The sequence below is a fragment of the Coregonus clupeaformis genome, chromosome 29 (genome assembly GCF_020615455.1).
Source record: "Coregonus clupeaformis isolate EN_2021a chromosome 29, ASM2061545v1, whole genome shotgun sequence".
In the NCBI taxonomy this organism is placed as follows: domain Eukaryota; kingdom Metazoa; phylum Chordata; class Actinopteri; order Salmoniformes; family Salmonidae; genus Coregonus; species Coregonus clupeaformis.
This window is the reverse complement of record NC_059220.1, coordinates 16,164,839-16,192,417: the sequence shown is the minus strand read 5'-3', so window position 1 is coordinate 16,192,417 and position 27,579 is coordinate 16,164,839. Positions and strand designations below refer to the sequence as shown.

The 27,579-nt window shown below is 44.0% G+C and overlaps 1 protein-coding gene across 1 annotated transcript; it reads left to right on the top strand.

The window, feature by feature from the left end:
* On the top strand, positions 1–27,474 carry LOC121544719 (G2/M phase-specific E3 ubiquitin-protein ligase). Its single transcript, XM_041854810.2, has 15 exons — positions 1–163; positions 5,164–5,251; positions 5,419–5,516; positions 5,881–5,982; positions 9,210–9,334; positions 11,931–12,099; positions 12,371–12,477; positions 12,734–12,850; positions 12,957–13,081; positions 13,236–13,347; positions 19,510–19,823; positions 21,807–21,988; positions 22,677–22,849; positions 24,661–24,872; positions 26,696–27,474. The coding sequence occupies exons 2-15, from the start codon at positions 5,206–5,208 to the stop codon at positions 26,941–26,943; spliced, it is 2,130 nt and encodes a 709-aa protein (XP_041710744.1). The 5' UTR covers positions 1–163; positions 5,164–5,205; the 3' UTR covers positions 26,944–27,474.
* Positions 27,475–27,579: the final 105 nt, after the last annotated feature.

Here is a 27,579-nt window from a genome sequence, read left to right as displayed (position 1 = left end):
AAGCTTTTGCCGATTCTACCGGAAATCAACGTTGTGACTCTTCCCATTTCCGAATGTTTGGTTCGGTTTGAAATTTCCCCTCCAAAGACGAAGGGCGACGAGGGAAATTTAAAATCATGGAAAAACAAACCAACTAGATTAAGTCCATAGAAATCGAGTAAAAGTAAGATGCACGTTGCAAAACACAAATGCACTCAATTTGTAAAGTAGTTAGCTAGATTTTAGCTATGCACGTCTGTAACATAGTTTACTAATTAGCTAGCTAGTTAGCAAGCTAACGCGTTAACTAGCTAACATATCATTGTCGTGTATTTTTTGAAAGAACTAGCTTTAGCTGTGAATTCTATCTAAATATCGAGAACGTTATTGGGTCATTACACGAATGCATAAGTGTCGTTTCTACATGTATAATACAGATAACTACTATATGAGGAAGACTTGAAAAAATATGTATGTAAGAGCTGAAGCTATCTCTAAATGCGCATGCATACGCATAGCTATGATTCACATCGCTACAACAACAACAATATGCTCTGGCACGTTTCCCCCAGTTTTGTTTAGTGATCGTATTCAATATACTTAAGTAACTCACTAACGTAAAGATGTTGCTAGAGTGAAAAAAATTATCTGCTCAATTTTCTCTGTCCACTAAAACTTTTGGGAACTTTGTCAGCTGGTCCACGCCTCAGATTAACCATATTTGGCTGTGTGCAACTGCAGCCCGCAATTCTGGGCGTTCCTACATGTGGACATTCCTACATCTGCAGGAACGCCCCCCCTCGAGCATCCCATTGTGTGACACTTTTGAATGTGGGTCGAAAGCTAAATTTACATTTTTAGTCATTTAGCAGACGCTCTTATCCAGAGCGACTTACAGTTAGTGCATACATTATTTTGTTATTTTTCATACTGGCCCCCCGTGGGAATCGAACCCACAACCCTGGCGCTGCAAACACCATGCTCTACCAACTGAGCTACATCCCTGCCGGCCATTCCCTCCCCTACCCTGTGCGCCACCCCATGGGTCCATGATTCGAACCAGGATCTCTAGTAGCACAGCTAGCACTGCGATGCAGACTGTTTGTTAACTTGGCTTTCAAATACTTTCGAAAGGCAGGGCAGGATGGATATAGGTCTGTAACAGTTTGAATCTAGAGTGTCACCCCCTTTGAAGAGGGGGATGACCGCGGCAGCTTTCCAATCTCTGGGGATCTCAGACGATACGAAAGAGAGGTTGAACAGGCGGTGATAGGGGTTGTGACAATTTCAGCGGCTAATTTTAGAAAGAAAGGGTCCAGATTGTCTAGCCCAGCTGATTTGTAGGGGTCCAGATTTTGGAGCTCTTTCAGAACATCAGCTATCTGAATTTGTGTGAAGGAGAAGCGGGGGGGGGGGATTGGGCAAGTTGCAGCGGAGGATGCAGAGCTGGTGGCCAGGGTAAGGGTAGCCAGGTGGAAAGCATGGCCAGCCGTAGCAAAATGCTTGTTGAAATTTTCGATTATCATAGATTTATCAGTAAAGACAATGTTTCCTAGCCTCAGTGCAGTGGGCAGCTGGGAGGAGGTGCTCTTATTCTCCATGGACTTTACAGTGTCCCAAAACATTTTGGAGTTAGTGCTACAGGATGCACATTTCTGTTTTAAAAAGTTAGCCTTTGCTTTCCTAACTGATTGTGTATATTGGTTCCTGACTTCACTGAAAAGTTGCATATCGCGGGGGCTGTTCGATGCTAATGCCGTACGCCACAGGATGTTTTTGTGCTGGTCAAGGGCAGTGAAGTCTGGGGTGAACCAGGGGCTATATCTGTTCTTAGTTCTGAATTTTTTGAATGGGGCATGCTTATTTAATATGGAGAGGAAAGCACTTTTAAAGAACAACCAGGCATCTACTGACAGAATGAGGTCTATCCATCCAGGATACCCAGGCCAGGTCAATTAGAAAGGCCTGCTTGCTGAAGTGTTTTAGGGAGCGTTTGACAGTGATGAGGGGTGGTCGTTTGACCGCGGTCCCATTACGGACGTAGGCAATGAGGGAGTGATCGCTGAGATCCTGGTTGAAGACAGCGGAGGTGTATTTAGAGGGTAAATTAGTCAGGATGATATCTATGAGGGTGCCCATGTTAACAGATTTAGGGTTGTACCTGGTAGGTTCCTTGATAATTGGTGTGAGATTGAGGGCATCTAGTTTAGATTGTAGGACGGCCGGGGTGTTAAGCATATCCCAGTTTAGATCACCAAGCAATACGAACTCTGAGGATAGATGGGGGGCAATCAATTCACATATGGTGTTCAGGGCACAGCTGGGGGCTGAGGGGGGTCTGTAGCATGCGGCAACAGTGAGAGACTTATTTCTGGAAAGGTGGATTTTTAGAAGTAGAAGCTCAAACTGTTTGGGCACAGACCTGGATAGTATGATAGAGCTCTGCAGGCTATCTCTACAGTAGATTGCAACTCCGCCCCCTTTGGCAGTTCTATCTAGACGGAAAATGTTGTAGTTGGGAATGGAAATTTCAGAATCTTTGGTGGCCTTCCTAAGCCAGGATTCAGACACTGCTAGAACATCAGGGTTGGCTGAGTGTGCTAACGCAGTGAATAACTCAAACTTAGGGAGGAGGCTTCTGATGTTAACGTGCAAGAAACCAAGGCTTTTGCGATTACAGAAGTCAACAAATGATAGCGCCCGGGGAGCAGGAGTGATACTGGGGGCTACAGGGCCTGGGTTAACACCTACATCACCAGAGGAACAGAGGAGGAGTAGAATAAGGATACGGCTAAATGCTTTAAGAACTGGTATTCTAGTGCGTTGGGTACAGAGAAAACAAGGGGCCGATTTCCGGGCGTTGTAGAATAGATTCAGGGCATTATGTACAGACAAGGATATGGAAGGATATGAGTACAGTGGAGGTAAACCTAAGCGTTGGGTAAAGATGAAAGAGATAGCATCACTGGAGGCACCAATTGAGCCGGTCTCCGCGTGTGTGGGGGGTGGGACAAAGGATATATCTGAGACAGGTTGAACAGGACTGGGGGCTCTACATTGAAAAAGTACAGTTAGAACTAACCGAAACAGCAATAGGCAAGGCATATTGACATGGGAGATAGGCATAAAGCAGTCACAGGTGTTATTTGAGAGAGCTAAGACAACAGCTGGTAATGGCGATGAAAGTTTGAGCTGAGGCTGAACAGATCAACAGGATGGGGTACCGTATAAAGGAACAGTCCAGCAGGCATCAGCTGTGTAGCTGAGTGATCATAAGGTCCAGTGAACAGCAATAAGTAAGTCTGGGAGCACTTCAGTGGCTGCTACGCTACAGGCACGGCTGTTGATTGCGTGTGCTAGCGGGCCGGGGCTAGCAGATGGATCTTCGTGGTCGTCGCAACGGGAAGCCTGATGAAACCACATCAGACGATTACGTCGGCAGACCAGTCGTGATGGATTGGCGGGGCTCCGTGTCAACATTAGGAGGTCCCGTCCGGTTAACAGAGAGGTAGATAGCCGGGAGATGGCCCTGGCTCGAGGCTAGCTCAAGACTAACTGGGGTTAGCTTCAGGACAGTGGTGATTAGTGGTGATTAGCCAACAACGACAACAGCCATTCGTTTGCAGCTAGCTAGTTGCGATGATCCGGTGTTAAGGTCCAGTGATTCCTGCAGAAAATCCGATATGCTCTGGCTCGATAGCGCGATGTGCAGACTGTGCAGACTGGCCGATAATTGTCCAGGCTAGAGCTGGCTGGTAGGTAGTGCAGGCCACGGACAGTGGTGAAGACCGCTAACGGTGGCTAATAGCAAGTAGCTGGTTAGCTGGCTAGTTTCAGCCAGAGGTTCTGGATAAAAATGTATGAAGAAATAATATAATCCGTTCCACATTGGGTGAGGCGGGTTGCAGGAAAGGATATTTAGTTAAAGGATGGAAAGTGAGATTGAGAAATATATACGAAAAATACTATTTACATGAGGACACTACAGAAAACACGACCAAACACGACCGCACTGCTATGCCATCTTGGATATAAGCCTCTACCTGCTGTGTACTGGAAAAAACCGTGCCCGGCAGGTTGGGGCGAAGGACACTTTCTACCGGTGTCGCCTGCCTACCGTTAGCTACTCTGGTACACAGCAGGTGGGAGGCGAGGGTGACACCGTGTGCTAGCGACACATTGTGCTAGCTTGCTAGCACACGGTGTCGCCCCCGCCTGCTGTGTACCGGAGTCCTCCTTAGGACTTGCTGGCTAAGCTAGCACACAGGGTCCTTCGCGCCAGCCAGCTGAGCACCTGCCCTCGTTGTCGTTAACAGAACTGCGGGAAAACTGTGCCCGACAGGCGGGAGCGGTAGCTAGCTAACGTTGTCCGCCCTGCCTCTTCTTCTGTGGGGTTTATTAGCGGTTGGCATCCAAAGTTATGGTGCATTACCGTCATCTAGGTTACTGTTCTGGAGCGCACCTGCCTCCCGCCTATGTACTGGAGTTAAAGCTTGAAAATGGACCAATAAATGTATAAAGATGGGTTCCTGCAGATGCAGGAATGCCCACATGCAGGAACGCCCCGAATTGCAGGTTGCAGTTGCATCCTTCTCGCTGCATGCTCATCCGACGCATATGCATGTGTAACAGTGTTGCTTCCGTCCCTCTCCTCGCCCCTACCTGGGCTTGAACCAGGGACCCTCTGCACACATCGACAACAGTCACCCTCGAAGCGCCGTTACCCGTTACCCGTCGCTCCACAAAAGCCGCGGCCCTTGCAGAGCAAGGGAAACAACTACTTCAATGTCTCAGAGCGAGTGACGTCACCGATTGAAATGCTACTAGCGCGCACCGCTAACTAGCTAGCCATTTCACACCGGTTACACATGGACCAAAGCTAACACACCCACAGAGAGTGGGCCCTGGCCCACCAGCATAAAGTAAACAATTGAGCCAATGTATTCCGGACAGTTTCACATGCAAATAGCTATGATTATCTGTAGTGCCCAAGGAATGACATTCCATGCAACAGTAAGGTATTTGAGGTGTGCTCAATTCAGCTTGGAGTTTGCACTATTCCATTCGTTCCATTCTACAAGGCAAACTAGCATAAGTTAAGCACAGCTCCAGTATTTGACATGTATTAGACACAGTCTGGTATCTTGAAAGTTCGCTGATAGAGCTATGACATTCCTTTTTCAGGCAATTTCCACGTGAGGAATCAAGGTCCTCTTACTATTGAAAATGAAGAGGAGGATTCGGAGATCCAGGCAGGAATACTTAATAGACTGTGAGTGATCAGTATGAAGGCCACTATGTTGTTGTAGTATAAAATTGTATCACTTTTTTTCAACACTTTGACAATGGTAAGCACACGCATGATCAAACCACCCTACCAGAAAGTTAAGGTACCTATTTATTTACATTGAACTTGAAATGTCTTCTCTCTATTTTAAGGTTGTGCACTTTGTAAACGCAGTGAGAATTGTCCAGACAAATATGGCGAGAAGATCACACTTAAGTCACAGGAACTCACTGTGCACTACTTTTGCCTGGTAAGAGAGAGAGAGTGTGTGTGTGTGTTAGAATTATTCATTGTTAAATTAATTATGGCGTAGCTTAAACCAAAATATCTTGTCATTGCGGAATAATATTACTCAAACAGTAATCATCTATTTGTTTTGTCATTCAGTTGTTTACTGAAGGCATCTTAAATGTACAAAATGTTTACAATGTCAGATGAAGGGTTGCGAAACTTAAATTCCCTGGTTTTCCAGAAATCCTGGTTGGAGGGTTCCGGATTTCCTGCTTTTTCCCTCCTGATTCTGTAAGCCTCCAACCGGGATTTCCGGAAAACCAGGGAATTTAGTGAAAGTTCCCGGAATTTTGCAATCCTATTCAGATGTTTTCATATTCCAGCTGATGTCAAGCGGCATATATCAGCGTGGAGAGGAAAACGAAGGGATCTATGGCTTCTTGGTGGATGATATTAAACAGGAGGTTCGCAGATCCTCCAGACTAGTAAGTCAATGTGTTCATTCATATTGAGGGCGTATTTATTTATCCTACTTTCATTATAGGGTAGGTACCATTTAGCCCTTGATCATGACTCTCAGATCCATTACATTACAACATATCGTTTCAAGTTTTAATGTCACATGTAAAAGTGCAGTGAAATGCCTTTCTTGCAAGCTCTAAACCCAACAATGCAGTAGTCAATAACATTGTAATACAAAAAAGAACATAAAACCACAAGAAATAGGAAGAACGTCAAAAGTAAGAATACTGTATATAGGGTCAGTCAGTTCCAGTACCATATTTACAATGTGCAGGGATACTGGAGTGATAGAGGTAGATACTTTTGGTAATGTAGTGTATGTGGACACCTGCTCGTTGAACATCTCATTCCAAAATCATAGGCATTAATATGGAGTCAGTCCCCCCTTTTCTGCTATAACAGCCTCCACTCTTCTGGGAAGGCTTTCCACTAGATATTGGAACATTGCTGCAGGGACTTGCTTCCATTCAGCCACAAGAGCATTAGTGAGGTCGGGCACTGATGTTGGGCGATTAGGCCTGGCTCGCAGTCTGCGTTCCAGTTCATCCCAAAGGCCTTCGATGGGGTTGAGGTCAGGGCTCTGTGCAGGCCAGTCAAGTTCTTCCACACGATCTTGACAAACCATTCCTCTATGGACCTCGCTTTGTGCACAGGGGCATTGTCATGCTGAAACAGGAAAGGGCCTTCCCCAAACTGTTGCCACAAAATTGGAAGCACAGAATCATCTAGAATGTCATTGTATGCTGTAGCGTTAAGATTTCCCTTCACTGGAACTAAGGGGCCTAGCCTGAACCATGAAAAACAGCCCCAGACCATTATTCCTCCTCCACCAAACTTTACAGTTGGCACTATGAATTCCAGCAGGTAGCGTTCTCCTGGCACGCTCCCGACTAACAGTTTTGTCCTGACGTTGCTTCCAGAGGCAGTTTGGAACTCGGTAGTGAGTGTTGCAACCGAGGACAGACTATTTTTACGTGCTTCAGCACTCGGCGGTCCCGTTCATCACTTCGCGGTTGAGCTTTTGTTGCTCCAAGACGTTTCCACTTCACAATAACAGCACTTATAGTTGACCGGAGCATCTCTAGCAGGGCAGAAATTTGACAAACTGACTTTTTGGAAAGGTGGCATCCAATGTTTGTCTATGGAGATTGCATGGCGGTGTGCTCGATTTTATACACCTGTCAGCAACGGGGGGTGGCTGAAATAGCCGAATCCACTAATTTGAAGGGGTGTCCACATACTTTTGTATATATAGTGTATGTATAGGGGTAAGGTGACTAGGCATCAAGATATATGATAAACAAAGTAGCAGCAGCGTACATAATTATTGTATGTAAGTGGGTGTGCGTGTGTGTGTGTAGAGTCAGTATAAATGTATGTGCATGTTATGTGTGTGAGGAAATGATGGAGTGAATGTTTGTGTGTGTTGGGGTGTCAGTGAGTGTGTAGGGCCCTGTGAGTGTGCACAGAGACTCAAAATAGAAGGCTCAACTCAGATAGTCTGTGTAGCCACTTTGTTTGCTATTTAGTTAGCTATTTAGCCGTCTTATGACTTGGGGATAGAAGCTGTTCAGGAGCCTGTTGGTGTCAGCTGTAGGACTTTTTGAGGATTTGAGGGCCCATGCCAAACCTCCTGAGGGGGAAGAGGCGCTGTCACGCCTTCTTCACGACTGTGTGCGTGTGTGTGGACCATTTTAAGTTCTTAGTGATTTGGACTACGAGGAACTTGAAGCTCTCGACCCGCTCCACTGCAGCCCCATCAATGTAGTCCACGATCAACTCCTTGGTCTTACTGACATTGAGGGAGAGGCTGTTGTTCCGGCACCACACTGCCAGGTCACTGACCTCCCTGTAGGCTGTCTCATCATCGCCGGTGATCAGGCCTACCACCGTCGTGTCGTCAGCAAACTTGATGATGGTGTTGGAGTCGTGCATGGCCACGCAGTCATGGCTGAAAATGCAGTACAAGAGGGGACTAAGCACGCACTCCTGTGGGGCCCCTGTGTTGAAGGTCAGCGTGGCGGAGCTGATGTTGCTTACCCTCACCTCCTGGGGTCGGCCCGTCAGGAAGTCCAGGATCCAGCTGCAGAGGGAGATGTTCAGTCCCAGGGTCCTAAGCTTGGTGACGAGCTTGGAGGGGACAATGATGTTGAACGCTGAGCTGTAGTCAATGAACAGCATTCTCACATAGGTATTCCTCTTATTTAGGTGGGTGAGGGCAGTGTGGGGTGCAATTGAGATTGTGTCGTCTATGGATCTGTTGGGGCGGTATGCAAATTGGAGTGGGTCTAGGGTGGCTGGTATGGTGGAGTTAATGTGTGCCATAACCAGCCTCTCAAAGCACTTCATGAGTGCTACAGGGCGGTAGTCATTGTGGCATTAAGCCAGCTGTTTTGCGCATGCTCTGAGAACACGCCCTGGAATACTGTCGGCCCGAAGCCTAGCGGGTGTTGACCTGATTAAAGACTTTACTCACGTCGGCCTCGGAGAGCCGGCCTTCACAACCTGCACGATGTTGTTATTGTCGAAGTGTGCATAAAATGCATTGAGTTCATATAGTAGAGAGGCATTGTTGGGCAGATCACGGCCGGGTCTTCCTTTGTAATCCTTAATGAACTGTAGCCCTTGCCACATGCGGTGGGCGGAGGAGCCTGTGTAATATGGTAATGTTAGGCTCCTTAAGAGTACATCTTGGGCTAGGTACCATTCAACCTCTTCAGCTCAGGTAGGCACTTTGATTGATGCTTGTCACCATGGAGATATAGTATAAAACAAACACAATATGTTTTATTTAATTATGCGCTTGCCATGGCCAACATGGTCTCAGATGTTTTGGTAGAGGAGAGTTTGCGCAGAGTGACTTGACACACCAGGTAGAGGTCAGGAGCTTGATCACTCACCGAGCAGAAACTCTTCTCACCTGCTGAGAGAACAAGGCTGAAGGGCTTACTCAGCACCAGCAGTACTGCTGTCCATACAAGTTATTTAGTATGATGTATGGTTGTATTAGTGTTACCCTAATCCTGGAGTGTTTGTCCACTCCAAGCCTAAGCAGCACTTTTATCACAAAACACATACAGTACATATTTTAGATGTTGCCTTCAATCGTTTCTGGTTGCTTGGATTCTTGTTCAAAAACATGATTGTGTCCTAAATGTAATTTTTTGCTTTCTCTGTACCCTGTGTTTAGAGATGTGCAGTCTGCAAGACGAATGGTGCCTCAGTTGGGTGCTACATCAAAAGCTGCCAGAGAAAGGTCCATTTTCCGTGTGGCAAACAACACCAATTCATCTTTCAATTCACAGACTTATTTCCGTAAGTGACGATGATTATATATCACCAGTAGGTATTAGAGCTGGGACATAATCCGAAAATTATCAACACCGATCAGTGGAGGCTCCTCAGAGAAGGAAGGGGAGGACCATCCTTCTCAGTGAATTTCATTTATTTTTATTTTTATGTAAAACATTGAAAAGTTATCATTTTTAGATACAACTATACTAAATATATTCACATGTCACCAAATAATTGATTAAAACACACTATTTTGCAATTAAGGTCTACAGTAGCCTCAACAGCACTCTGTAGGGTAGCACCATGGTGTAGCCGGAGGACAGCTAGCTTCCGTCCTCCTCTTGGTGCATTGACTTCAATACAAAACCTAGGAGGCTCTTGGTTCTCACCCCCTTCCATAGACTTACACAGTAATAATTATGACAACTTCTGGAGGATGTCCTCCAACCTATCAGAGCTCTTGCAGCATGAACTGACATGTTGTCCACCCAATCAAAGGATCAGCGAATGAACCTAGTACTGAAAGCATAAGCTACAGCTAGCTAGCACTGCAGTGCATAAAATGTGGTGAGTAGTTGACTCAAAGAGAGAGAAAGACAATAGTTGAACAGTTTTCAACAAACTAATTTCTTCAAAAATGAAGGAGAAGCAAGAGAGAGATTTCATCTTTCTTTCTTTTTTTGCTTTCATTTTCACTTACTTAGCTAGCAAATGCAGCTGGTTAATTTAGTTTTTTTGCCTGTTCACATACAGCTGGGAAAAGGTGAGAGGCGGAGAGTGCAGCTCAGCTGGTAGAGCACGGCGCTTGTAACGCCAAGGTAGTGGGTTCGATCCCCGGGACCACCCATACACAAAAATGTATGCACGCACGACTGTAAGTCGCTTTGGATAAAAGCGTCTGCTAAATGGCATATTATTATTATTATTATAGAGGCGAGAAGGAATACAATGTGGCTGCAATGAAAGTTAACTGTGTTTATGCGTGATCAGGGGTGTATTCATTCAGCTGATTCTGTTGAAAAACGTTTCTTAAAATGGAAGCAAACGAAACGGGGATAAAAATACCTGAATTTGTCCAATAGAAACTCTTGTTTGCAACTGTTAGACTAATGATTACACCCTAGATAAATTAGGTGCAGGCAAGAGTGTGCAAGGCGGTATTGAATGTGTCACTGTCTGTCCATGTGTCACTGTCTGTCATCTCACATTTTTTCACTCGACCTGTGTGCACCCGCGTTGTAAACTTTAATTCATAGGCTAGGTTGTAGCAACCTCATGATGGGTATAGGGACAATTCGAGTATCATGTAGTAGCCTAAACCTATCGACGTTACATTGAACTGGGTGAATGGAATATGAATGACAGTCATCCAATATGCTGTAATAGAAATAAGGCAGTGCTCATGAAAAAAAACATCGTCCTCCCTCATCATAAATGGCACTGACCGCCACTGACACCGATATTGCCTTCCTCTTACCGAAGCATTTTGCGTATGTTGGTAATTTTGCTACACAACGTTCCTGTAGATTGTTCTATGGTCAGCAGTAATAGCCTATGAATTATGTTGAGTCCTGCTATGAAAGTGTGTGCCTGTCCCGGTTTCGCTGTAGGCTGCTGACTCTCACTGCTTGTGCATTCTGAGAAGCACAAGCATATGACTGTTGTTCAAAATGCAGTTGTGGGTAAAATACAGTTTTACAAATATAATCTATTTCTCAGCTCATAATATTGAGTTCATGACACCACTTTACAACCAGAGTATGCTGTAGTATGGTTTGGATGCGCCCGCGGAGGAGAGCGAGCCATTTGCAGTGAATAGGCCTACATCAATAGCCTAGACCTAGTGCTGGGAAGTTTTTGTAGGACATTAGCCTACATTTACTGATATATGAATCAATTAGTTTACATGGCTATCTAGCAACAATATCATATTTAGAGTTAGCAATCTAGCTGTCTTTTGAGTTCCCACTTCCTCAGGTGGTGAATAATATAGTCTATAGGCCAATATACACAAAGATGTCGTCAAATTCTCTGAAGAGCCTAAAATAAATCTGATCAACTGGATCCTATTTTGACAGGCTGCATATCAAAATATGAATCATGCATTCCCTGGATATGTTCGATGAAATAGCTTACTTTTTGAATAATAGGCTACCATCTCAGGTGTCTAACTTGGCACTGGGGAAACAAATATAGAGCCCTGCCACTAATGTAAAGTAACTGTCCATAAAAAAAAGGTTTTTATAGTTGTATTTATTGTTATCCAGCAAAATAATGACATTTATTACGATATGACTTTTTGTCCATATCACTCAGCTCTAGTATGGGTTGTGTCTAGAGATTCTAAACATAGTAGACAACAGCCATGGCAAACGTAACAGGAGAGAATTAGGCTCGGCTCTTGTTTTTGAGATTAGTAATATATAATTCATTCAAAGAAAATAAGTAATATTGACCTTCATCAGAATGAAATGAGAGCTGTGCCTATTTCTCCTTGTGAACTTTAAATTTTGGCTACACCTCTACATAAAGTTGGTTGAAGTACTCTTATCTCACAGAAACATTAGCAACAAGCCATGCTTTATGCTTTGGTGCATCTCTGATTGTATTCCCCCAGGTCCTACTGCAAGGATCACAGTCCCACCCAGTCCTTGCCAGTATCGGCTTCTGTCAATGAGCCCATGTCCTGCTCAGTGTGTCTGGACCCCATAGAGCCTGTCCTCTCCTACTCCATTCTCAAATGTCCTGCCTGCCATGGCAGCTGGTTTCACAGAGACTGTGTGCAGGTAGCTACATCCCAGACTAGCTATGACCCTCTTGAGTGAATGTGGGAATAAATTATTTTTCATACTATATAAAAGGTGTTTTAACAGTTCCTTGCAATGTGGTCCTTACAATGTGCTACAGTGTGGCATAATCCTTATTTCACCCTCTATATAGCATTACATTTGCATATATGGGATTTGTGAAGCATCTATGATGGCCTTATAAAGAGTTTATGAATGCTTGTAAGTGACTGCCGGCATTCTCTTATCTATTTCCAATGTATTCCTCCAGAACCAGGCTCATAGTGCTGCCATGTTCTTCTTCAGATGCACTCTGTGCAACAACAAGGACATGTTCCAGCAGGAGATGCTCCGGATGGGAGTCCACATACCTGAGAGGTATTATTTACCTTCTAGAACATTATTTATCACTGCCCTATACCTTTTCCAGTGTCTACTGTATGTATGGTCCAGGCTCTACTGGATGTATGGTCCAGCGTCTCTGATTGTGTGTTGTGTGGGGCGGGGTTGACAGCAGTCACAGCACAGCAGAAGACACATTTCTGATGTAACAGTTGGACAAATAAAGTACTCTTGCATTAGTGTTGTGGCGTTATGAGTTTTAACTAAAGTATTCTGTATGTGTGTGCCATAGAGATGCATCCTGGGAGCTGGAAGAAAATGCCTATGGAGAGTTACTGCAGGTGTACCAGCACTGTGATGCCAAAAAATGTCTCTCCCACAATGGTCGGACATGCTCTTCACGCACTGGGTAAGCTCTACTGTAGTGTGTGTGTGGCTGAAATGGTTGACTGACCAAAATGTGTTTATCGCTAAAATGAATTTGAGTCTCACTCGTATGTCTTTTTGGTTTTCAGATGGTTTCAAATACTGCGCTGTGCCCTCTGTGGCTCTAGTGGCACCCATCGAAAATGTGCTTCCCTCAAACTTGACGAGACTAACTGGGCTTGTGAGGACTGTGCAGCAGCTGTGGATGGGACAGGTAGGTTATTTGCCATACTGCGTTTGTTTTGGTTTAACTGGGCAGTGAAGTTATGACCAGACCAGTTATGATAGGAATGAAGAACTGCTTTTATTATGGTCTTTATGAAGTCTACTCTCTCTCTCTGTGATAATCAGTGTTCTCTCTGGTTTAGCTTCACTCGCCAGACACACTGACTCTCCACAGCCCGGTGGGCAGAGAAGAAGCAGGTCTTCTAAAAGGAGTCTTACCCTGACCCCTCGCCAATCACCCATAGTCTGTAAAAGGTACAGTACATTATTGTTTAGAGTTTTTTCACACAAAAATCCTTGGCGCCTTTCAGCCGGGGGCTGGTCTATTGATAGTGACTATGCATTGCACCTGGAGGCATGGGTTCAAACCCTGACTGCGCCACTCTCCATTCCAAGTCCCCTCTCTCCCCATCTCAATAACTTATCCACGGTACCTATCAATAAAAATATAAAATACGTAAAAAATATATATATACTTGCCGCCATAGACCAAGTCCAAATGTTTTCTAGGGGAATAGTTTTTTGGTCTTTCCTTATACTCTACCAGTCAAAAGTTTGGACACACCTACTCATTCAATGGTTTTTCTTTATTTTTACTATTTCTTACATTGTAGAATAATAGTGAAGACATAAAAACTATGAAAAAACACATATGGACTCATGTAGTAACCAAAAAAGTGTTAAACAAATCAAAATATATTTTATATTTGAGATTCTTCAAATAGCCACCCTTTGCCTTGATGACAGCTTTGCACACTCTTGGCATTCTCGCAACCAGCTTCATGAGGTAGTCACCTGGAATGCATTTCAATTAACAGGTGTGTCTTCTTAAAAGTTAATTTGTGGAATTTCTTTCCTTCTTAATGCGTTTGAGCCAATCAGTTGTGTTGTGACAAGGTTTACAGAAGATAGCCCTGTTTGGTAAAAAAACAAGTCCATATTATAGCAAGAACAGCTCAAATAAGCAAAGAGAAACAACAGTGCATCATTACTTTAAGACATGAAGGTCAGTCAATACGGAACATTTCAAGAACTTTGAAAGTTTCTTCAAGTGCAGTCGCAAAAACCATCAAGCGCTATGATGAAACTGGCTCTCATGAGGACCGCCACAGGAGCCGAAGACCCAGAGTTACCTCTGCTGCAGAGGATACGTTCATTAGAGTTACCAGCCTCAGAAATTGCAGCCCAAAGAAATGCTTCACAGAGTTCAAGTAACAGACACATCTCAACATCAACTGTTCAGAGGGGACTGTGTTGATCAGGCCTTCATGGTCGAATTCCTGCAAAGAAACCACTACTAAAGGACACCAATAAGAAGAAGAGACCTACTTGGGCCAAGAAACACGAGCAATGGACATTTAAACGGTGGAAATTTGTCCTTTGGTCTGGAGTCCAAATTGGAGATTTTTGGTTCCAACCGCCGTGTCTTTGTGAGACGCGGTGTGGGTGAACGAATGATCTCCGCATGTGTAGTTCCCACCATAAATCATGGAGGAAGAGGTGTTATGGTGTGGGGGTGCTTTGCTGGTGACACTGTCTGTGATTTATTTAGAATTCAAGGCACACTTAACCAGCATGGCTACCACAGCATTCTGCAGCGATACGCCATCCCATCTGGTTTGGGCTTAGTGGGACTATCATTTGTTTTTTAACAGGACAATGACCCAACACACCTCCAGGCTGTGTAAGGGCTATTTTACCAAGAAGGAGAGTGATGGAGTGCTGCATCAGATGACCTGGCCTCCACAATGAACGGATTCTATTATTGACTTACCTTTTATCTAGAATCTCCAGTGAAACTAGCTAGCCAGCTAACTAGCTACTTGCTATTAGCCATAGCTAGCGGTGTTTCACCCAGAACATTGGATTTGTTTCTGCGGGATTAATTTTAATCACTGGACATTGATCACCGGATATTCGGCCAGTTTGCACAGCGCGTTATCGACCCAGAACATATCAGTTTTTCCGCCGGAATCACTGAATCACTGGACCTTTAACTCCGGATTCATCGCTACCAGCTGGCTACAACAAAACGGACGCTGTGGTCTGGCTAATCATCCTGAGCTAGGCCCATCTCCCGGCTATCTACCTCTCTGTCAACCGGACGGGACCACCTAGTGTTGACACGGAGCCCCGCCGATCCTACACGACTGGTCTGCCGACGAAATCGTCTGATGTGGTTACGACGTTAACCACGAAGATTCCATCCATCTGCTAGCCCTGGCCCGCTAGCACACGCTAGCCGTGGCCTCTTACTCACTAGTACTTCACCACCGGACCTTATGATAACTCAGCTATACAGCTGATATCTGCTGGACTGTTCCTTTTTACGGTACTACATCCTGTTTATGTTTAGCCTCAGCCCAAACATGGTTAGTTTATTGTTGTTTCGGTTATTTCTAATTGTACTATATCACTGTAGACCCCCCAGCCTAGCTAAACCTGCCTTAGATAGCTCCTTTGCCCCTCCCCCAATACACGCTGAGACCGACTCAATTGATGCCTCCAGCGATGCTATCTCTTTCATTGTTACCCAACGCTTAGGTTTACCTCCACTTTACTCATATCCTTCCATATCCTTGTCTGTACATAATGCCCTGAATCTTTTCTATAACACCCGGAAATCTGCCCCCTTTATTCTATGTACCCAACGCACTAGAAGACCAGTTCTTAAAGCCTTTAGCCGTATCCTTATTCTAGTCCTCCTCTGTTCCTCTGGTGATGTAGAGGCTAACCCAGGCCCTGCAGCCCTCAGTATCACTCCTACTCCCCAGGCGCTATCATTTGATGACTTCTGTAATCGGAAAAGTCTTGGTTTCTTGCACATAAATATCAGAAGTCTACTTCCTAAGTTTGAGTTATTCACTGCGTTAGCACACTCTGCCAACCCTGATGTTCTAGCAGTGTCTGAATCCTGGCTCAGGAAGGCCACCAAAAATTCTGAAATTTCCATCCCCAACTATAACATTTTCCGTCTAGATAGAACTGCCAAAGGGGGTGGAGTTGCAATCTACTGTAGAGATAGCCTGCAGAGCTCTATCATACTATCCAGGTCTGTGCCCAAACAGTTTGAGCTTCTACTTCTAAAAATCCACCTTTCCAGAAATAAGTCTCTCACTGTTGCCGCTTGCTACAGATCCCCCTCAGCCCCCAGCTGTGCCCTGGACACCATATGTGAATTGATTGCCCCCCATTTATCCTCAGAGTTTGTACTGCTTGGTGACCTAAATTGGGATATGCTTAATACCCCAGCCATCCTACAATCCAAGCTAGATGCCCGCAACCTCACGCAAATTATCAACGAACCTACCAGGTACAACCCTAAATCCGTAAACATGGGTACCCTCATAGATATCATCCTGACTAACATACCCTCTAAATACACCTCAGCTGTCTTCAACCAGGATCTCAGCGATCACTGCCTTATTGCCTGCGTCCGTAACGGGTCCGCGGTCAAACGACCACCCTCATCACTGTCAAACGCTCCTAAAACACTTTAGCGAGGAGGCCTTCCTAATTGACCTGGCCCAGGTATCCTGGATGGATATAGATCTCATTCCGTCAGTAGAGGATGCCTGGTTGTTCCTTAAAAGTAATTTCCTCTCAATCTTAAATAAACATGCCCCATTCAAAAAATACAGAACTAAGAACCGATATAGCCCCTGGTTCTCCTCAGACTTGACTGCCCTTGACCAGCACAAAAACATCCTGTGGCGTACAGCATTAGCATCAAATAGCCCCCGCGATATGCAACTTTTCAGGGAAGTTAGGAACCAATATACACAAGCAGTCAGGAAAGCAAAGGCTAACTTTTTCAAACAGAAATTTGCATCCTGTAGCACTAACTCCAAAAAGTTTTGGGACACTGTAAAGTCCATGGAGAATAAGAGCACTTCCTCCCAGCTGCCCACTGCACTGAGGCTAGGAAACACTATCACCACCGATAAATCTACAATAATCGAGAATTTCAACAAGCATTTTGCTACAGCTGGCCATGCTTTCCATCTGGCTACCACTAACCCGGCCACCAACTCTGCACCCTCTGCTGCAACTTGCCCATGCCCCCCCGCTTCTCCTTCACACAAATTCAGACAGCTGATGTTTTGAAAGCGCTGCAAAATCTGGACCCCTACAAATCAGCTGGGCTAGACAATCTGGACCCTTTCTTTCTAAAACTAGCCGCGAAATTATCGCTACCCCTATTACTAGTCTGTTCAACCTCTCTTTCATAACGTCTGAGATCCCCAGAGATTGGAAAGCTGCCGCGGTCATCCCCCTCTTCAAAGGGGGTGACACTCTAGATCCAAACTGCTACAGACCTATATCCATCCTGCCCTGCCTTTCGAAAGTATTCGAAAGCCAAGTTAACAAACAGATCATCGACCATTTCGAATACCACCTTACCTTCTCCGCTATGCAATCCGGTTTCCGAGCTGGTCACGGGTGCACTTCAGCCACGCTCAAGGTCCTAAACGATATTATAACCGCGATTGATAATAGACAGTACTGTGCAGCCGTCTTCATCGACCTGGCCAAGGCTTTCGACTCTGTCAACCACCGCATTCTTATTGGCAGACTAAATAGCCTTGGTTTCTCAAATGACTGCCTCGCCTGGTTCACCAACTACTTCTCAGATAGAGTTCAGTGTGTCAAATCGGAGGGCCTGTTGTCTGGACCTATGGCAGTCTCTATGGGGGTGCCACAGGGTTCAATTCTTGGGCCGACACTTTTCTCCGTGTATATCAATGATGTCGCTCTTGCTGCTGGTGACTCTCAGATCCACCTCTACGCAGACGACACCATTTTGTATACATCTGGCCCTTCATTGGACACTGTGTTAACAAACCTCCAAACGAGCTTCAATGCCATACAACAATCCTTCAGTAGCCTCCAACTGCTCTTAAACACTAGTAAAACTAAATGCATGCTTTTCAATCGAACGCTGCTGGCACCCGCCCACCCGACTAGAATCACCACTCTCGACGGGTCTGACCTAGAGTATGTGGACAACTACAAATACCTAGGTGTCTGGTTAGACTGTAAACTCAACTTCCAGACTCACATAAAGAATCTCCAATCCAAAGTTAAATCTAGAATCGGCTTCCTATTTCGCAATAAAAACTCCTTCACTCATGCTGCCAAACACGCCCTCGTAAAACTGACTATCCTACCTATCCTTGACTTCGGCGATGTCATTTACAAAATAGCCTCCAACACTCTACTCAGCAAATTGGATGTAGTCTATCACAGTGCCATCCGTTTTGTCTCCAAAGCCCCATACACTACCCACCACTGTGACCTGTACGCTCTTGTTGGCTGGTCCTCACTACATGTTCGTCGTCAAACCCACTGGCTCCAGGCCATCTATAAATCACTGCTAGGCAAATCCCCGCCTTATCTTAGCTCATTGGTCACCATAGCAGCACCCACCCGTAGTCTGCGCTCCAGCAGGTATATCTCACTGGTCATTCCCAAAGCCAACACCTCCTTTGGCCGCCATTCCTTCCAGTTCTCTGCTGCCAATGACTGGAACGAATTGCAAAAATCTCTGAAGCTGGAGACTCTTATCTCCCTCAATAACTTTAAGCATCAGTTGTCAGAGCACCTTACCGATCACTGCACCTGTACACAGCCCATCCGAAATTAGCCCACCCAACTACCTCATCCCTATATTGTTATTTATTTTGCTCTTTTGCACCCCAGTATCTCTATTTGCACATAATCTCTTGCACATCTAGCATTCCAGTGTTAATACTATTGTAATTCTTCTGCACTATAGCCTATTTATTGCCTTACCTCCATAACTTGCTACATTTGCACACACTGTATATATATTTTCTGTTGTATTTCTGACTTTATGTTTTTTACCCCATATGTAACTCTGTGTTGTTTTTATTGCACTACTTTGCTTTATCTTGGCCAGGTCGCAGTTGTAAATGAGAACCTGTTCTCAACTGGCTTACCTGGTTAAATAAAGGTGAAATAAAAAAAATAAAAAATTAAAATCCCCCGACCTCAACCCAATTGAGATGGTTTAGGATGTGTCGGACGGCAGAGTGAAGGAAAAGTAGCCAACAAGTGCTCAGCATATGTGGGAACTCCTTCAAGACTGTTGGAAAAGCATTCCAGGTGAAGCTGGTTGAGAGAATGCCAAGAGTGTGAAAAGCTGTCATCAAGGCAAAGGGTGGCTATTTGATATAAAATATATTAAAAATATATTTTTTGGTTACTACATGATTCCATATGTGTTATTTCATAGTTTTGATGTCTTCATTATTATTCTATGTAGAAAATAGTAAAAGTAAAGAAAAACCCTTGAATGAGTAGGTGTGTCCAAACTTTTTACTGGTACTGCATGTTGTGCTAAGATCACATCAACAAATTGGAGATAAACATAGATTATTTAATGATTGGCAGGCCATTTTTGTTGGGAGGCTCTGCTAGAGAGATCCTACAGGAGCTTGCCAGTCAGACATCACAGCACCAACTATCCATGCCAGTGGTGGTGAATGGAAACAAGGTCCTGGAGGCTGCCATGGAGCTAGTGAAGAGGAGTGACTTCAACCCGTCCCATGCCCTTGCGGTGAGGTTCACAAGCAGCAAGCACAGTTCCAGCCCCGACACCTGCCCTGGCAACACCCGGCACTTCCTCAGGCTCCTGGTGCAGCAGCTGCAGAACACTGTCTTTGAAGGTCCGGATGGTGCCAAGACCCTGACCCTCAACGCACGAGGTAGGGCAATACCCCCCCTGTTCAAAACACTCTCCAGCTCTCTATCATAAACTCACACTAGCACCATCACTTGCTTGTTGATAGAAGTGTTGGGTCATGAACTCACATTCATAGTTACATTTGGGAGTTATATTGTTATCAAATACTGGGGATGTGGTTTTGTGCTTGACTTGGACTGAAATAGGTGCCGGTACTTATTTTGGGTGCTGGTACTATTTATATTTAAAGTTGAAGTCGGAAGTTTACATACACCTTAGCCAAATACATTTAAACTCAGTTTTTCACAATTCCTGACATTTAATCCTAGTAAAACTTCCCTGCCTTAGGACAGTTAGGATCACCACTTTATTTTAAGAATGTGAAATGTCAGAATAATAGTAGAGAGAATGATTTATTTCAGCTTTTATTTCTTTCATCACATTCCCAGTGGGTCAGAAGTTTACATACACTCAATTAGTATTTGGTAGCATTGCCTTTAAATTGTTTAACTTGGGTCAAACATTTCGGGTAGCCTTCCACAAGCTTCCCGCAATAAGTTGGGTGAAGTTTGGCCCATTCCTCCTGACAGAGCTGGTGTAACTGAGTCAGGTTTGTAGGCCTCCTTGCTCCCACACGCTTTTTCAGTTCTGCCCACAAATGTTCTATAGGATTGAGGTCAGGGCTTTGTGATGGCCACTCCAATACATTGACTTTGTTGTCCTTAAGCCATTTTGCCACAAATTTGGAAGTATGCTTGGGGTCATTGTCCATTTGGAAGACCCATTTGCGACCAAGCTTTAACTTCCTGACTGATGTCTTGAGATGTTGCTTCAATATATCCACATAATTTTCCTTCCTCATGATGCCATCTATTTTGTAAAGTGCACCAGTCCCTCCTGCAGCAAAGCACCCACACAGCATGATGCTGCCACCCCTGTGCTTCACAGTTGGGATGGTGTTCTTCGGCTTGCAAGCCACCCTCTTTTTTCTCCAAACATAACGATGGTCATTATGGCCAAACAGTTCTATTTTTGTTTAATCAGACCAGAGAACATTTCTCCAAAAAGTACGATCTTTGTCCCCATGTGCAGTTGCAAACCGTAGTCTGGCTTTTTTATGGCGGTTTTGGAGCAGTGGCTTCTTCCTTGCTGAGCGGCCTTTCAGGTTATGTCGATATAGGACTTGTTTTATTGTGGATATAGATACTTTTGTACCTGTTTCCTCCAGCATCTTCACAAGGACCTTTGCTGTTGTTCTGGGATTGATTTGCACTTTTCGCACCAAAGTACGTTCATCTCTAGGAGACAGAACGCGTCTCCTTCCTGAGCGGTATGACGGCTGTGTGGTCCCATGGTGTTTATACTTGCATACTATTGTTTGTACAGATGAACGTGGTACCTTCAGGCATTTGGAAATTGCTCCCAAGGATGAACCAGACTTGTGGAGGTCTACAATTTTTCTTCTGAGGTCTTGGCTGATTTCTTTTGATTTTCCCATGATGTCAAGCAAAGAGGCACTGAGTTTGAAGGTAGGCCTTGAAATACATCCACAGGTACACCTCCAATTGACTCAAATTATGTCAATTAGCCTATCAGAAGCTTCTAAAGCCATGCCGTAATTTTCTGGAATTTTCCAAGCTGTTTAAAGGCACAGTCAACTTAGTGTATGTAAACTTCTGACCCACTGGAATTGTGATACAGTGAATTATAAGTGAAATAATCTGTCTGTAAACAATTGTTGGAAAAATGACTTGTGTCATGCACAATACATTTGTGGAGTGGTTGAAAAACAAGTTTTAATGACTCCGACCAAAGTGTATGTAAACTTCCGACTACAACTGTAGGTGCAGGAGCTCCACAATACTTTGAGGTAATATTCTGTAATAGGAACAGGAGTTCAAGCAGTAGAACATTTGAGGTGCCGGTACTCAGCTCCGGTGAGCTCCTGCCCAAGTCAAGCACTGGCTTCTCTGTGTTGTCTCATTTCTACGTCCTGTTTCCCTAGCTCTGAGGGAGGACATCTACTTTGATGTGGGGTGTCTTCTGTCCCTGTGTCTGGTCCACGGGGGACCTCCTCTGGGCTTCTTCTCCAGGGCTCTCTACTTGTGTCTGTTCAACTTCCCCATGGATACACCTCTCACTGTGGAGGACATGGGCAACACTCTGTTCACAGACAAAGTCAAGAAGGTACATATTTTAACATGACTCTTTACTCTCTTAGATGCTGAATATATTGTTTTAGTTGGACATTCTAATGTTACAAAGGTTTTAAAGGATTGGTTCACTATTTATGAACTAAATCTCAATTTTTCATGTAAATGGCATGTTATAGAAGGGTCCAGACACTTTTTCGCGATTTCACTTGGTTTTGAGACACTATCCCCACGCGCAATAGACTTCCTCATTGCTCGTTCTGCAATATGGGGGCTACGGAAAAACATGAACAAGGGCTCCAAAAACACCCAAATATGTCCTTTTGGAAAGGTTCTTCTCTGTGTAGCCCGCGCAGAACAGCTGGTAGGGGAAAATGCTTAAGTCGCACAAAATGGAACATAACATTGCTAATAAAGTTAGGAATTACACAATTTCATGTGTACAACATCTAAAGACCTGCGTCACTATACTGAGAGCTTTGCCGTTACTAAAAGGACATATTTGGGTGTTTTAGGAGCCTTGTTCATGTTTTTCCGTAGCCCCCATAATGCAAAACGAGCAATGAGGAAGTCTATTGCAGGTGGCGATAGTTTCTCAAAACCAAGTGAAATCGCTAAAAAGTGTCTGGACCCTATAACATGTCATTTACATCAAAAATAAAGATTTGGTTCAAAAATGGTTAACCAATCCTTTAACTCATTTGCCAACTCTTCTGGTTCAGATTCAGGAATCCAAGTCCTTAGAGGAATTGAGAGAGGCAATGGAGTCAGCTTCAGAATACCTGGAAGTGGCTGGGTGCACAAGACCAGTTGAGAGCCTTTCGGACAAAGACACACTCGTTAAAGACATTGTAAGCTTCCACCTAATAACAAGAATGCAGTTACCTGTCCAAAGGTTTGTATATCTATGGGTATTTCATTTAGAATAAGAGTACCTTTTTGACCCTGTTTCACCATCTCAAAATATTTGATCATTGCTCGAACATATAAACATAGATTATTTGTATTTTAAACTGTCACTAGTATTCTACTGTAACTATGTTTAAGACATTGTACAGTGAGGGAAAAAAGTATTTGATCCCCTGCTGATTTTGTACGTTTGCCCACTGACAAAGAAATGATCAGTCTATAATTTTAATGGTAGGTTTATTTGAAAAGTGAGAGACAGAATAACAACAACAAAATCCAGAAAAATGCATGTCAAAAATGTTATAAATTGATTTGCATTTTAATGAGGGAAATAAGTATTTGACCCCCTCTCAATCAGAAAGATTTCTGGCTCCCAGGTGTCTTTTATACAGGTAACGAGCTGATATTAGGAGTACACTCTTAAAGGGAGTGTTCCTAATCTCAGCTTGTTACCTGTATAAAAGACACCTGTCCACAGAAGCAAGCAATCAATCAATCAGATTCCAAACTCTCCACCATGGCCAAGACCAAAGAGCTCTCCAAGGATGTCAGGGACAAGATTGTAGACCTACACAAGGCTGGAATGGGCTACAAGACCATCGCCAAGCAGCTTGGTGAGAAGGTGACAACAGTTGGTGCGATTATTCGCAAATGGAAGAAACACAAAAGAACTGTCAATCTCCCTCAGCCTGGGGCTCCATGCAAGATCTCACCTCGTGGAGTTGCAATGGTCATGAGAACGGTGAGGAATCAGCCCAGAACTACACGGGAGGATCTTGTCAATGATCTCAAGGCAGCTGGGACCATAGTCACCAAGAAAACAATTGGTAACACACTACGCCGTGAAGGACTGAAATCCTGCAGCGCCCGCAAGGTCCCCCTGCTCAAGAAAGCACATATACAGGGCCGTCTGAAGTTTGCCAATGAACATCTGAATGATTCAGAGGAGAACTGGGTGAAAGTGTTGTGGTCAGATGAGACCAATATCGAGCTCTTTGGCATCAACTCAACTCGCCCTGTGTTTGGAGGAGGAGGAATGCTGCCTATGACCCCAAGAACACCATCCCCACCGTCAAACATGGAGGTGGAAACATTATGCTTTGGGGGAGTTTTTCTGCTAAGGGGACAGGACAACTTCACTGCATCAAAGGGACGATGGACGGGGCCGTCAAATCTTGGGTGAGAACCTCCTTCCCTCAGCCAGGGCATTGAAAATGGGTCGTGGATGGGTATTCCAGCATGACAATGACCCAAAACACACGGCCAAGGAAACAAAGGAGTGGCTCAAGAAGAAGCACATTAAGGTCCTGGAGTGGCCTAGCCAGTCTCCAGACCTTAATCCCAAAATCTGTGGAGGGAGCTGAAGGTTTGAGTTGCCAAACGTCAGCCTCAAAACCTTAATGACTTGGAGAAGATCTGCAAAGAGTAGTGGGACAAAATCCCTCCTGAGATGTGTGAAAACCTGGTGGCCAACTACAAGAAACGTCTGACCTCTGTGATTGCCAACAAGGGTTTTGCCACCAAGTACTAAGTCATGTTTTGCAGAGGGGTCAAATACTTATTTCCCTCATTAAAATGCAAATCAATTTATAACATCTTTGACATGCGTTTTTCTGGATTTTTTTTTTTGTTATTCTGTCTCTCACTGTTCAAATAAACCTACCATTAAAATTATAGACTGATCATGTCTTTGTCAGTTGGCAAACGTACAAAATCAGCAGGGGATCAAATACTTTTTTCCCTCACTGTAAGCCTGGTTTCTGTTAACTATATTTTGTTTAACCATTGTGTTTGTAGGTTCTGTGAGGGTCTGAAAACCCTTGGTGTGTTTGACCAGGTCCAGATGTTTCCAGGAGCCTTTGTTGGTCTGTTCTGTTCCTCTCATGACAAGCTGACTGCTGACACAATGGCAGCCCTCTTCACTGTTCAGTTCTCAGACCAGGAAGAGACCGCAGAGAAGGAGAGCACTGTGGTCACCTTCTGGAGACACTACCTACTGGAGTGTGAAGGTACTTTGACCTCCAATGACTCATTGATTGAAATATTTATTTGATAATTCAAGATATACACTACCGTTCAAAAGTTTGGGGTCACTTAGAAATGTCCTTGTTTTCGAAAGAAAAGCAATTTTTTTGTCCATTTAAAATAACATCAAATTGATCAGAAATACAGTGTAGACATTGTTGATGTTGTAAATGGCTATTGTAGCTGGAAACGGCTGATTTTTAATGGAATATCTACATAGGCGTACAGAGGCTCATTATCAGCAACCATCAGTCCTGTGTTCCAATGGCACGTTGTGTTTGCTAATCCAAGTTTATCATTTTAAAAGGCTAATTGATCATTAGAAAACCCTTTTGCAATTATGTTAGCACAGCTGAAAACTGTTGTGCTGATTAAAGAAGCAATAAAACTGGCCTTCTTGAGACTAGTTGAGTATCTGGAGCATCAACAATTGTGGGTTCGATTACAGAATCAAAATGGCTAGAAACAAATAACTTTATTCTGAAACTCGTCAGTCTATTCTTGTTCTGAGAAATGAAGGCTATTCCATGCGAGAAATTGCCAAGAAACTGAAGATCTCGTACAACGCTGTGTACTACTCCCTTCACAGAACAGCGCAAACTGCCTCTAACCAGAATAGAAAGAGGAGTGGGAGGCCCCGGTGCACAACTGAGCAAGAGGACAAATACATTAGAGTGTCTAGTTTGAGAAACAGACACCTCACAGGTCCTCAACTGGCAGCTTCATTAAATAGTACCCGCAAAACACCAGTCTCAACGTCAACAGTGATGAGGCGACTCCAGGATGCTGACCTTCTAGGCAGAGTTGCAAAGAAAAAGCCATATCTCAGACTGGCCAATAAAAATAAAAGATTAAGATGGGCAAAAGAACACAGACACTGGACAGAGGAAGATTGGAAAAAAGTGTTATGGACAGACGAATCGAAGTTTGAGGTGTTCGGATCACAAAGAAGAACATTTGTGAGACGCAGACCAAATGAAAAGATGCTGGAGGAGTGCTGGTGCATGGTGGAGGCAATATGATGGAGGCAATATGATGGTCTGGGGGTGGTAAAGTGGGAGATTTGTACAGGGTAAAAGGGATCTTGAAGAAGGAAGGCTATCACTCCATTTTGCAACGCCATGCCATACCCTGTGGACAGCGCTTGATTGGAGCCAATTTCCTCCTACAACGACAATGACCCAAAGCCCAGCTCCAAACTATGCAATAACTATTTAGTGAAGAAGCAGTCAGCTGGTATTCTGTCTATAATGGAGTGGCCAGCACAGTCACCGGATCTCAACCCTATTGAGCTGTTGTGGGAGCTGCTTGACCGTATGGTATGTAAGAAGTGCCCATCAAGCCAATCCAACTTGTGGGAGGTGCTTCAGGAAGCATGGGGTGAAATCTCTTCAGATTACCTCAACAAATTGACAACTAGAACAGCAAGGCTGTAATTGCTGCAAATGGAGGATTCTTTGACGAAAGCAAAGTTTGAAGGACACAATTATTATTTTTATTAAAAATCATCATTTCTAACCTTGTCAATGACTACATTTCCTATGCATTTTGCTATATTACCTATTCAAACTCATTTCATGTATGTTTTCATGGAAAACAAGGACATTTCAAAGTGACCGCAAACTTTTGAATGGTAGTGTACATATAAAGCCAAGAAGAACAAGCAGTACAGACACTCGAAGGCCGTTCAGACAGTGTACACTACTATTACAATGATATTCTGTAATACTAACACAATCACATGATTGTCCCTGTCTGTCTCCATATATTACCCATCATCACCAGTCTCTCTGTTCTCTGGTTTCAGTTGGCAGATGTGCAACATCGCTAGAGGACGTGCTCATCTTTGCCACCTCAGCTGATGTGGTACCAGCCGTAGGGTTCAGGCCCAGCCCTACCTTATCCTTCCTCCATCCACTGGACCCGGCCGGGGCCTTCCCTATGAGCCAGCCCAGCTCCAACCGCCTTCTGCTGCCTGTGGTGCCGTCCTACCAGGCCTTCAAGAAGCACATGGAGTATGCAGTGTGCCAACTCACAGTCTTGCAGAGCATTTGATCACAGACACACAGACAGTATTGATCTATATAAGCACAACATTTCATTTGGATTTTGGACTTCAGTTGATATTTACTCGCCTCATAGAGTTTCAGGTTTGGGTAGGGTATTTCCATCATGACATAGATAATATGCTTTTTGTATTATAGGCTTTAGCTGTTGACTTTTAGAAACAATTGTACACTAATTGAATTGTCAGAAAGAGCATGACTTTAGGTGCTACAATTGTTTGAATGGTCATTTCTTTGTTTGAAATGTAATATGTTTGGTATTAAATGTTTGTTGCTTCCTCTTTTGGGATTTTCTTTTCTTTTTTGATTTATTTTATATTGTACATACTTAAGTGTCTGTGTATCAATGTTTTGCGTAAAGTTCTGTCAATTATATGCTACATTTTCAATTATTGTGATTGTTCTAGCTTCTGTTGTTTGTTATGTACTGTTCAGATTGCATGTCTTGTGTTTTTAGTAACTTCATTCTCAAGCATTTTACTCATGCCAAATTAAATGTTTGCATTTACTCTCTGAAAAATACTTGCGATGGTAGATTTTTTCTCCCCCAACAACAGTATTCAAAATACACCTATCACTTTGCCATCATCTATCCTAGTGAGGATCTGGGAAACCTAATTGAATC